At 34.3% G+C, this 13,738-nt stretch overlaps 1 protein-coding gene across 5 annotated transcripts; it reads left to right on the forward strand.

The window, feature by feature from the left end:
• On the forward strand, positions 1-8,141 carry LOC126723064 (probable plastid-lipid-associated protein 11, chloroplastic). Of its 5 annotated transcripts, XR_007654142.1 has the most exons (6): positions 1-539; positions 1,408-1,473; positions 3,689-3,836; positions 4,532-4,620; positions 7,680-7,737; positions 7,923-8,141. XR_007654142.1 is itself a non-coding variant. In XM_050426300.1 (4 exons), exons 1-3 carry the CDS (start codon positions 58-60, stop codon positions 3,786-3,788), a joined length of 648 nt encoding a protein of 215 aa, XP_050282257.1. In that variant the 5' UTR covers positions 1-57; the 3' UTR covers positions 3,789-3,836; positions 7,680-8,141. The 5 variants fall into 5 exon arrangements, 1 of the variants encoding a protein (XP_050282257.1); XR_007654139.1 differs by having other exon boundaries at positions 7,680-8,141; XR_007654140.1 differs by having other exon boundaries at positions 4,535-4,620; positions 7,680-8,141.
• The last annotated feature ends 5,597 nt before the right edge of the window (positions 8,142-13,738 follow it).

A 13,738-nucleotide genomic window follows, 5' to 3' on the forward strand; every position in this document is an offset into this window, starting at 1 on the left:
GTTCACAAAAAAGCATCCATCCACAATGAAAGAGCTACTTCCTTCACACTTCTCACCATGGCTACATGTCTCCTCCTTCCCATTCCCTCCAAACCCCAAAACCCAAACTCTCCCAAACACCGCCACACTAAAATCACCACCTGCTCCTCCTCCTCCTCCCTCACAGCCCAATCCCAATCCGCCAAGCGCCACCTCCTCTCCCTCATCTCCGACCAAGACCGCGGCCTCAAGACCCAGCGAGACCCTCCCAAACGAGCTTCCATCGTCGAAGCCATCGACGCCTTGGCCGTGCTCGGCCGCGATACAGTCACCACCGGCGGCTCCCTCTCCGCCACGTGGCGGATGCTCTGGACCACCGAGAAGGAGCAGCTCTTCATCGTCGAGAATGCGCGCTTGTTCGGTACTGCCGCCGGTGACGTTTTGCAGGTCATAGACGTCGAGAACAAGACTCTCAACAATGTCATCACTTTCCCTCCCCACGGCGTTTTCTTCGTTCGCTCCGTCATCGAAATCGCTTCGCCTCAGAGAGTGAATTTTAGGTATGTTCGTTTGTTTGTTTCGACGGAAAAATGTTTCACTGGAAAAAGATTTTCTCAGAAAATGACAATTAATCTCAATTCTTTAAAATTGGAAGTCGAAAATTCGGATGCTATTTTTTCATATAATGAATTGGAATAAGTTTAGCTTAAAAATTGGTTGTAGCCTTCCTTAATATTTTTTTTAATTAGGGATCAATTTTTACGCTACAACCTTACTTTCTTCTTCTTACTTATATTCTCTGTGCTCGCAAAATTTAAAAAAAATTAAATATCAATAGCTTTATCTTCAATAAATTGTTTAAATTGTAAGTCTGTGGAGTTTAAAATTATGGTAGAATATATTAACACAAAATTTGACATATGCATTAAGAGTTTAAAGAACATACAATTCAACGGTTAGATTTTCAAAATATGTAGTAATTTTTATTTTATTGAATAAAGTTGTAGTTTAAGGCTACAACTAATTTTGTAGCTAAACTTTGTTCTAATGAATTTACAGTTTTACTTGTAATTTATGAAGTAAATCCAAAATCCACGTACTTGGAATTCCATTGGAAAAGTTTTAGTCCCAAACTGGTTTGCAGAGAAATTCTTACAACCAACTACATCGCGTGATTTATTTAATTAGTCATGTGATGTGTTTAAATAGCAAACGTGTATGGTTTTATGAATCACTACGTAATGGGTTGGAGGAGATAACTCCAAACTGGGTTGGAGGAATATTTTGTCCAATTCCATTTCAGGTTGACAATGAGCTCTTAAGTTCAAGACTACCAATTGCATGTGGAATTACTTATAAAAGAAAAATCACAAGTATAGTATAAAGATTTGATTTGATAACATATCCCTAAAATGATGATTGTGTCAGATTTACGAGTGCGGTTTTACGTGGGAAGAATTGGGAATTTCCGTTGCCGCCATTTGGGCAGGGCTGGTGAGTCCTCACTTTTTGATCTCTTGGGTGCTTTTGCTAATGATATACTTGTAGTGTAATTGTTTCTGTTTTTGCTAATCAGCTGAGGTCGTGGGTTCAAAATCCACTGGGTGCATAACTAGCTAATAAAAATTAATAATTGCTTTTGTCTATTGATAAAACTGCATAAGAATCGGTTAGGGATATAATCAAAAAGAAGGAAAGAACCAATTAGGTATAATGGAAATTTTTTTATCGAAGAACATAGAGATATAAACAAAAAAAAGATACTGATAATGAAATTATTTTGATTTTCGTTGAATCTTCTAAATTGCCGTGGTTAGATGCAAATTGTGTTTTATACCTCACATGCACGTGATAACCTTGTGTTCCTGCGTATTATCATATTATATTTTTCTTTGATGTCTGATATGACATTTTAAATTTGGAAGTCTAGATAGGAAGTTGTATCTCATTGAGCCATGATGTTTATAAAATTAACAATTTTGAAAACATCAAATTACTATTAAATTTTGATTCAAACTCAGTTACGCTACTGCAACGGCTGTAATAGTGTCAACCTTGGCTGATTTAACTTGTTCAATTACATTATTTTCTATTTCAATTTACATTACTAGTTACTACATGTTATTTCATCTTTGTTAGTGCTAGTTGTTTTTGCTAGTGGTTCATCTATAGCTTTGTTTTTGTTGTTTTTGTTTTGTTTTGTTTTGTTTTTGTTTTTTGTTTTTTGTTTTTTGTTTTTTTGTTTTTTTCTGTTTTTTTGTTTTTTTTGTTTTTTTTTTCTTGTGTAAGTACAAGAAATTTATTTAATCAAATAAAGAAGAAACTCAAGTACATGTGGAATAAACGAGAGAATCCCCCAAAGAATTACAAACTTCAGTTTAAGAGATCCGTAAAGTCAACAAGGAAGCAGAAGAAATCCTGCCAGTAAGAGTAGTCCATTCATACAAAGAGCTTAAGAAACAAGGAAGACTTTTTAGTACCCTCAAAAGTTCAGTATATTCCTCTTATTCCAAATTGTCCACATGAGGCAAAGAGGAGGTGCATTCCATCTGAGACTGTTCTTTTGCAGGCCAAACCACTCTTTTCAGCTAAAGTAGACATCTATTACCTTCTTCTGATGCCAAAGGTAGAAAATACAAAAGACCACAAATCTCTTTCAAAAGAGCAATGTGGCGATAGATAATTGATAGATTCACTACTACACTTACACAAAAAACGCCAATTTACATATATAATATTACTTTGATAAGATTATCTGCAGCTAAAATTTTACGCAAAACAGCTGTCTACTCTTTCAAGGAAATCGCCCCTTATTAGAAGCTATTATAGCTTCACAATAAGATTGAACACTAAAATTTCTCTTATGGTTCAACTTGCATCATATATGATAAATTCCACTAGTTTCTTTACTTCGGAGTCTACACAACCTGCCCAAGGTTGAGATTGTGACGTCCCCATTGCTGAGTTGCAATAATTCCCCAAGTTTCTTGTTTCTTGCTGTTTCTTGAATTTTAGTATCTTCCAGTACAGACAACCTTGCAAGAGCACTTTCTTTCCTTCAACTTTAGTCTCATCATTAGTTTTGAAAAATCCCAAAGTATTTTCCCCAATGTCCATAACCACTATGTCCCTAGGACCAAGTCATATCCTTCTAAGAGAAGGATGTCAAAGCCAGTCATGGTAGGAAAAGTTCTCAGCCATAACCTCATCCCATTGCCATTTTCCAAAGCTGAAAAACATGACTTACTGTCCTGAAAATATGGACCAATATACCCATAATGCAACTAATAATTAAAGACTCGGTATTCCCCTACAAGCTTGACCCATTCTGCTAACTAACAAATAAAGATTACTTATTCAAACAAAACACTAACACTTCCTCATGGTTTGCATGTAACAGACTTATAGGTGAAAAAGTTGGCGGTTTATATATATATATATATTTGTTTCTCTTTTACGTGCATATTTTGTAAGTTGTAACTTGTATAACATTGAATTACATAGCTGATTTTGAGGTCTATTCTCTTAACTGATCTTAGGGTGTTATGTAGTCTTTTATGACGATTTATCGTGCTTGTTATTGATTATGCTTTTATCACTATCTGGTTTTATGTATTGTGATATAGAAGAATGTGATAGGGGCGGTTTGTTCTTCTGTTTTGTTTTATTTTCATATTGTTGTGGTATCAAGGGCATGTTATTTCTATAGGTTTGAGACTGTGTACCTTGATGATGAGATTCGAGTCGTGAAGGACATCAGGGGAGACTATTTGGTTGTTGACCGTGCTCCTTATGCTTGGAAAGAATGAAGGGCAAAAGTCATGGTTTTGTTATAGTTGCCATTATGGGAACAAAATGTGAGTTCACTTATTCCAAATCCAATTGTTTAAATGAATAACTTGAACTGGTCTTCAGTTGATGTGTGAATGCTATTGATTCTGTATGAATTTAGATCTAACCTAATTGCATAATTTTGTTTAGCTTCATCTTCTTTGCCAGTAGGGAGAATGTTGTCTTCCATTGGAGATTACATTCTTTAATTATTGGGACCTGTACATACATGTCTGTCATTTAAACTACCTTTTCTTTCCCTTCTGTTTTTTAATTCAGTGAATGCTAGTAATCCATTCTTTCCTTTAATAAGGGTGGTCTGACATTCCTACTTTGATGGGGTAAAGTGGGTGGTCCTGGGGTTTGGTCACACAGGATATGCATCCAACTGAACTGAATAAAGGAATTTTATAAACAAACTTCAGCTCAAGGGTAAAGGCACTCTTAAACTGCAAAGCCTTCAATGCTTTTTGCCGCTAAAGTGAACCATCTTTACAAAACTGCGTCTTAGGCACACTTTTTGAAGCTTTTTCAATATGTACGAAGAAGACTTTTTTTTGGAGCTTATATATATATAATTTTAAAATAAATCATTTATTAAATTGTATTATTAGATCTTATGTTATTGATAAATAGTTTTGATTTTCTATACAAAGACAAATTTTATGGTGTGATTTCATAAACATGAGCCCACCCCTTAACCTTCCATTTTTAAATTTAGAAGACATTATAAATATATATTGGGACCAAACAATCTCACCACCTCACAACACCGGATTGGAAGACTACAAAGTCAATTCCATTTACCAGGTACATCTCTCTCTCTCTCTCTCTCTCTCTCTCTATATGTTTTTCACTTTTCACTTTTTCTATATGTTTTTCACTTTTCACTTTTCACTTTCTGCCTTAGTGTCTCTCTCTCTCTCCTCTGATTGACCTAATGACTCCATTTTTTTTTCCTCATGCTCTTTCCACTTTGTCCTGAAACCCATAACCCCCTTTTCATTTCTTGGTCTTTGTAGTTTGTCTCTCAAAACCCAGACCCCCATCTATTTTTTGTCCTGGTCTTTGTAGTTTGTCCCAAAACTCAAAGATGATCTAGATGAGGAAGATGATGAGGGTTACAAATCTTGTGGTGACAATGATGATGGTCCTATGTTTAATGAGGTTGATGATTATATACTTTAGAATTGCATTGCATTGCTTATGTTAGGCATAAAAGTCACTACTTACCATTCTAGTGCTTTTTGATATTTGCCTTTTGGGTATATTTTGATTCAACTATTGTTGATACCCTATTTTGGCAGTCTTAGTGGCCGAGCATACACTGTATGTGTGGCCACTTGACACTCTTTGGACCCAAACAAGAACCCAAGTCTAAACTAAGCCAAATTTGCCCCAAAAATAAATATTAATGGCTGAACATACACTGTATATTCACCCATTTGGGCCTTTAAAACCCAAACCAATCCTAACCCAACCCAAAAATAAAATTGGTGCCAGAACATATACCATATGTGTGGCCACGTAAGTTCTATTGACCTTTCAGCTCTTCTCAGCTCAAAGTAAAGCCCAAAGAATAAATGGTACACCATATGCATGGCCAACAATGCTCACCAGCTCACTAGCCAAGGATATATCTCCCTTCTTGGCATAAAGAGCAAGAACATGTGAAAAATAAGGAGCTTGTTGCACATAGAGTGACACCAAAAATGTGGAAGAAAGTCTAAATAACCAAAATTTAGGTTGATCATGCAAATATGGAAAATGGTGGCCAAGCATACATTGTAGGTGCAGCCACCAAGGTCTTGGAAGCCTATATACCCCATTCCCTCTTCGTTTCATTCATTGAGAACTTCCACAAAGAAACCACAACAGCTCTTAATCACTACAAAGGAGTCTTAAATGAGTTCCAAAAACCTTTAGGAGTTTCAAGAAAAATCCCTAGGACATAACAGATTAGATTTGGTAAGGAAGTCCTGAAAAGCACTTGAACTCAGTTGAGCATGTAACACGGAGTTGGAGTGCCCTTCCCACCAAGATTGGAGTTAACCCAATTGTATACCACACACCTATGAGGTTTCCATCTAATTGTTCTTGAGAAACTAATATAAAGAGTAGGCCTTGGACCCTCTAAACCTCGGAGTCCGTCACAATCCAAATATAGATACGAGGGCATGATAGAAGAATGATATTGTAGGGCAATCAATCCCATCGTTTGTTTCTTTTAGCATGCTTGATTTATTATTTAATTAATAAAATTGTATATGAATCATTAAAATCAAGGGATAATTAAAATATGATAATTGTTACTAAATGGATGTCTTGGGGTATTTAACACCTTCTCCACGTATAAACGAACCCCTGAACCTATATACTTTATTGCCTGATGTACGATAAGAGACCTCACATGCTCTTAATCCTGAGCTGGTAATAAATTAAATTAGGCATTAGGCGTTACACCTAGAAATCCTATGATTGGTGGCGACTTTACTCCAAATTTGAGACCTCATCAAGGGGTCAGTCTGGAATTTGATAACAACAATCATGTACTTCATTTTGATCATAGTTATCAAATATCAGGGTTGTTTATATTTTTTAAAGCACAAGAGAATTATATAAAATGCTATGTTTGAATTTTTATATGATCGATTGATTACTTGATTGTTGTATTGTCCATTAATTATTATTTTTCAAATTTACTACATTTTTTTTTTTTGGGGTAAAATGTGTGCTTTACTTTAATCAGGCACTTGTTTGTGCTTTGCTCTTTGCGTCTAAGCTTTGGAGGCCTTTGCACTTAAGTGCGCCTCACACTTTTACCAACCATTGTTATGCCCTCAAAAGTTTGACCATTCATCTCCTCCTTAGACTCCACATTGAGAGGAATGGGATAGCTCTCCAAACTCCACAGGATGCCTTTCAAAATAGTAAACGTCTAACTTACCAAAAAAGAAAAAAAAGCAAATATCTAGAACTCCATTTGGCATCCTGGAAGTGGAGAAACAGGATTCTAGCTCCTGGTCCTATTGCACCTATCTTCTTACATTTAATAAATTGATATGTTCATTTCTCAAGATTTAAAATGCCCTTTAGTATATTCTGCCTAATGCTTAGGGGCTGAAATTTTCCACTTTCGTTATGTGCCTTTTTTTTTTTTTTTCCTCACTTTGTTCTTCCTTAATTTCTGTAATTTCTTTCTAATAATCTTTTTTTAAAACCTGTCTTCTAACTTTTCACTTGCAGATTTTGTATTTCTGCTTACTATGAAATTTTCCCATGAACTTGCCAACACACACACACACACACTATCCACAGAAATTTTTTTGTCAAATATTTGCTTGTTTGTTTGGATATATTATTGTTTGAGCTTTGAACAAGTTGGTTTTGAAACTGTGGTTTGCCCTTGTGTGAAATTACATGTTGACCTTCCCAAGGTTCATTATCATATAGCCATTTTTTTTCCTAGATGTTTTCTCTGTCTCAACTGTTGGATCAACAAAATACCATGTTTTACTTAATAATAAATAGCTGAAGTTTACAGTTCATAATAACACATGCGGGTGAGTTAATCAATAGCATATTCCTAGCTTTCGAATTTCTGAATAACCCTCCTTCATGAAGTAAAACTATTGAAATTCTATAACATAAGCAGTTTTGATTCTGTATACCTAGATGATGATGTTAAAGTTGCAAAGGATATCCAAGGAAACTGTTTAATTGTTGATCTTGCTCCTTATAGTTGGGAACTTGTGTACTATCATCATTCTCAGTAATTTGATAATTTTGTTTCACTGTCCATATTTCTTTCTTGCTCTTGCTACTGTGTTCTCTAAATCCTCATTTTTTTTTGTTTTAATTGGTTTCAGGGTTCTCTTTATAAGAGCAAATGCAACTCATGGAAATCAACTCTCCAAACTCATTGTTGTAAGTGTCACTCTTCTGTCAACAAAATGGCTTGCCTCACTATAGTCATCAGATTCTTGCTTTTCTAACCTATACTTTGAATAACATGAAGCTGAAGTCTATATTATTACAAGTTCTTTGGAACTAAGGCTGTGTTTATAGAGATATGACCTAGTTCTAGTTGAAATTTGCTGTCTTGTAAACAGGTTGGCCATGTGCAGCTCATTACTACTATTTATACTGTACTGATGCACTTCTCATCTAATCAGCATACTCTCTCTCTCCATACACACAATAATGCATACATATACACATTCCTTTGTATTTTATATTTCTATTTATGCAAGCTGGAATTTGTTGAAACTTGTTTAAGTGGCTTTTTATAAAGCTTTTGGGATGCACAAGGAGCACTCAATTTGTATGTATGTATGTATGTATGTGCGTGTGTGTGCGAGTGTTCCTGCATGCTGGAATCATGAAATTGGAGCTTGTTGGGATACTGGTGGTTTTTCGAATCAATTTTTCTGGAATGCACAAAGAGGATGCAATTTATTTAGCCCTTTGTAAAGGAACCCTTGACAAGTTTATGAACCTAGTGTATATAGACCCTGAATTTCCAAAGCACCATTCAACAACAAGTGTGCAGATTCTTTTCTAATGATTTCTTTTAATAGCTTGCCAACACGATTGATCTGAATAATTATTTTGCCATTCACATTACACTTTCCAAGTCATCAAGTCTTTGCCATTGAGGTAATCAGCAGAGGATTTGTTATGTGTCTAATTTATTTTAATTATTATAGGATAAGTAGTGACAGAGATATGTTTAATTTACTCAAATAATTAGTTTGGATTAAGATTAGTTTTATTGATAGACAACCGTAAGTTAATATTTATGTTTATCTATTTGGAAGTTTGTCTTGTATAATTCATATATTGAGAATGAATAAATAATAATCATGAATTTTTAAGTTACAAATTCTTAGCTAGTTTAATGTGGAGGTCTAGACTTCCTCAAAGTAGTCTCTTTATCAAATTTGGAGGTCTTAGTTTTCCTTGAAGCAACCAATGGAATTTGTGTCCATAACAGGGCTTCTCTCAATGTGATATGATTTCCTCTGTGCATTAAAATTTAATGTTTTATGCTTGGATAGTATCATAGTAATATGTTTTCATGAATACATATTTGCTTTGTTACATGAAACTTTTTGCATTTCCACCTTTTGTGCTGCAATGATGTCAATGTTGTTTGATTTGCCACATATGGATAAAGATAATACTCCTTTCATTATTATTGGTTTAAATGTACACCTTTATTATTGGACTTGTTGAATTTGGGTTAGGGTAACATTAATTAACATCTCATTGCATTCCCACATCCCAACAGTAAAAGGGAATTTGTGTCCATAACAGGGCTTCTCTCAATGTGATACGATTTCCTCTGTGCATTAAAATTTAATGTTTTATGCTTGGATAGTATCATAGTGATATGTTTTCATGAATGCATATTTGCTTTTTTACATGAAACTTTTTGCATTTCCACCTTTTGTGCTGCGATGATGTTAATGTTGTTTGATTTGCCACAAATGGATAAGGATAATACTCCTTTTATTATTATTGGTTTAAGTGTACACCTTTATTATTGGACTTGTTGAATTTGGGTTAGGATAACATTAATTAACATCTCATTGCATTCCCACATCCCAACAGTAAAAGGGAATTTGTGTCCATAACAGGGCTTCTCTCAATGTGATACGATTTCCTCTGTGCATAAAATTTAATGTTTTATGCTTGGATAGTATCATAGTGATATGTTTTCATGAATGCATATTTGCTTTTTTACATGAAACTTTTTGCATTTCCACCTTTTGTGCTGCGATGATGTTAATGTTGTTTGATTTGCCACAAATGGATAAGGATAATACTCCTTTTATTATTATTGGTTTAAGTGTACACCTTTATTATTGGACTTGTTGAATTTGGGTTAGGATAAAATTAATTAACATCTCATTGCATTCCCACATCCCAACAGTAAAAGGGAAACAATGGATGATGTAAGAACAGGTTCAAAGAGGGATCTGGGATGAAGAAAGTGATTAAAGTGCACACTGCACAGCATGATATGATTTGATTACGCACTAAGTAGGCTCACAAATGTCAGTTCCAGTGGCGTGGGACCATCTCATGTTGGCTGGGATTTGCCGTTCTCATTTGGCACATTTAGCGGATGCGGCGCGATGCCAACTTTGCTTTTACCTCACATATGAAAGATGCTCATTTGCGTATTAAACATGGAACTTCTCACTCACAATATGTAGGTCCTACAGTTAGGTTAGACTCACAATGCTCATTTGCGTATTAAACATGTAACTTCTCACTCACAATATGTAGGTCCTACAATTAGGTTAGACTCACATTGTGAGTCTCAACTGGGAAAGCATATCCCAAATTGGAATTTACTTGAAAAATTAAATGGAAAAGTGATTGGTTTGTGGTTTGGGCAAAAAAATATCATTTGTAAAATAGGTCAATGCTCAATCAATGTTGGTCACTAGCAATCATGGTGAATAAAGAAATTATTGTGGGAGTTATTTGGGGTGGTCTATTTATTTGTTCTATTGGGCTTGTTTTCTATGGATCATAAGGAAACGTATTGTTATTGACTTGCATTTTTTGTTATATAAAAAATCAGAAACTATAGAAAACATTTTCTGAAGAAACAAACAAATGGTGTGTACTGGTGGTTGAATCTATCCTTGGGTAAGGGATGGTGGTCGAAATTGTTTGTAGAATGGCTAGTGTTGGCTATGAGGTGATGGCATTTTCGGCTCAGTAGAGTTTGGGTGTAGTTTAGGGTGAGACTTTGGGCTGTGGTGATAGTTTCTAGTGTTTTGGGGTTTGAATCTGACTACTAGAATTGTGTGATGGTGGACGGTTGGAGGAGAAAAGATAAGAGGTTGAGGGGACTCACCTCTATGTGAGAGGGAGGAAATATACTCCTGAAGTACCTAATAAATTTCTGAGGTTGAGAAGAAAGAAAAAGAGAAAAAAAGAACAAAGAAGAAGAGTAAAATGGAAGAGAAAAACAAAATCTAGTGAGCATAAATATCACATCACATTTAACTCCCCTCGAGAAAGAAAATATCATATTAACAACTCTCAAGAAAGAAAAGATCACATTAACAACGTTTAATTAATTGAAACTTCAAGGATCAAAACTGTCAATTTTTTCAAATGTAAATAAGGTAAAATAAATAAATTAATCATTCTTTTTTTAAAATTTGGTTATATATATTGAAATTGCTGAGAATTCTTGTACTCCAAAAACATGAGAAATGTTACACTATATTTTTCACAATAGTTTGAGTCTTTAGCGATTCTTATGTAGATCTTTATTATCTACCACTCATAACTTTTCACATATTGTAAAACATTTTGTGAAAATTTGTGTCATCTACATTGTTATAAAACAACAATATTAGAAACACATTTAATTTCATAACATACTCATGCGGTCGATTGGGATTTGTTGACCTAAAGTGGTGAACCTATGATTGAGAAAAAAAGCGTTTTACACTTTTACCACCCACGGTTTGCTGTAGAATTTACTGTGCTGTAAAATAAGTGTGTTCCTAGAATTATCGATTGAAAAAAACATTTGATAGAATCAGGGTCAGGTCCCAGCTTTCATTAGTGAGCCCCACTGTTTCTTGTGGTTCACATGTTATGTGGGTCAAAGGGGCCCAGTTTGATTATGAAATTGCATGGAAACCTCGTTTAGGTCAAATCTGAGGGCAGATATGTTGGACCCACAATCAGCCACTTTTTATGATCATATCTCATCTGTACGTTTCTTTGGTCCCACCATTACCCCCTTAAAAACATGGTGCTTTACCGTACAGAATTAAAAAAAAAAAAAACCCCTATAATGGCTTTAGCAAAAAAGTAAAAAAGCCTTCGCTGTTGGGCTTCTGGGCACATCATGGAGAGTGAGGAAGAAAAAAGAGGGATGTGAAATGTGCTTTATTGTGAATGAGGCCGAAATAAATGGTAGGTGGATGTGGGCCCTTAATGGGCCACAAGGGTAACCTGGATTTTCTGTGGGACTCCCTTTGTTTCTCAGCCTCATAAAGTTGGGCCCCCAATTATAGAGGTCACCCCTTTTTTCATCCTGACAATGATGCAAATCCACCAATTGTTTTGGTTTTTTGCTGCCAAGCCACGTCATGTCCAAGTTCAGACAACAGTCTGTACTGGAACTCTAGAAGCAAAAAGAAAAATTAGATTCAGAAGTCGGCAATCATTTTGGTTAGGAAAACAGGGAAAAAAAATTTCTCCAACCCATGTAACAATCGATAAAAACATCCACGTGTAGTTTTCATTAGACAATTTATTTAATGAGTCATGTGATTTGTTTATATACTATACGTGAATAATTTTATGAATGTTCATGTAATTTATTGAAAGAGATTCTTTCAAATTGGTTTGGATAAAAACTTTGTCCTAAGATTAAGGAAGGTATCGTGTTTGTCTATATATATATATATATATATATATATATAAAACAATTGATAAAAACATTCAAGTGTAGTTTTCGTTAGATATATATATATATATATATATATATATATATAACAATTGATAAAAACATTCAAGTGTAGTTTTCGTTAGATGATATATTTAATGAATCATGTGATTTGTTTAAATACTATATGTGAATAATTTTATGAATATTCATGTAACTGATTGATTGAAAGAGTATGAGACTTTAAGGGAGGTAGTCTATACATAAGGGAGGTAGTCTCTATCTTCAAACACTTACTTTTTAGGGTCTTTATCTTCAAACGGTAGTTTTATTATTATTTAAAGAGTACGAGACTTTAATGAATAATTCAATTGGTATTCAAATAAATGATTATCAATTTCATAAGTGTGATCTAAATAAATGTACACGTGTGTGTGTTTATATATATAATGCAAACTTCATAAAAGTTTTGCTAGTTTCAAATGAAAATCAAATCTCAAACTCTTAAAATCATCTCAATTTAAAGTTTAATGTTTAAACCATGAAATTTTTGTGTTTGATTGAAGAGTTTAAATTTATACAATTCTTAAAATATAAAAAGTTCAATCGGAAAGTATCACATGATTTTATTTGTAATAGTTTTAAACTATGGACATGACTTGTGTCGAGTACATTAGTGCATCGGACATGATTTAATTTGAAAAATTTTAAGCTATAGTGGTAGATTTCAAAATGCCCCTAATTACATGTGAATTGCCCAATCACTTTCATTCACGTTTTTTAGGTTGGAAATGTAATGGCCAATGACTTTTCATTCAAGTTCTTTGGCACTCATGAACTAGCACTTTCCGAGAAAAGGACTTAAGAGGAAACGTTATAATTAATAATTTAATTGTCATTTTCACGCGGCGTGCATCAGTTATATGTCTGTTTCAATGAATTGAAAGAAGAACTTGTTTAAAACATTTAGTCCTAACTTTTTCTTTTTATTCAATTTTCACTTTCCAACTTCCAAATCTCGAAGCAAAAGTAAAATAAGGCAGGAGGAAAAGGAGAAAGAAAATTTGGGAGATGGAAGAATCATCATGCACTCTACAATATCGTTTTCATAATAATAATAAACAAATGAAGAGAAAAAAAAAAAAGAGAGAAGCCAATCAATTTCACAGGTGAAAAAGAATGGGCAGAATAAAACAATGAAGAGAAATATTATACTGGAGAATCGGACCAAGTGAATCTTTTGATTTCTTAATTGTGGAAATATACTTTTTAATTTTATTAATGGGGAGTCTTTTCACATTGATGTGTGTTTTTGTGTCTCTACTCTCTATGTCTGTAATCTGTATAATTTATAGTGGCATTTAAATTGAACGGCATGAAAGCGGGTGTTTAATAGGCAATAAGCACGACTGCACGAGTCATTTATTTATTGGATCTGGTTAATGAGTGCCTTAGGCTCCGTTTGAGAGTTTATAAGGGAGTGGAATGGAATGATCA

Source organism: Quercus robur, chromosome 4, assembly GCF_932294415.1.
Source record: "Quercus robur chromosome 4, dhQueRobu3.1, whole genome shotgun sequence".
In the NCBI taxonomy this organism is placed as follows: domain Eukaryota; kingdom Viridiplantae; phylum Streptophyta; class Magnoliopsida; order Fagales; family Fagaceae; genus Quercus; species Quercus robur.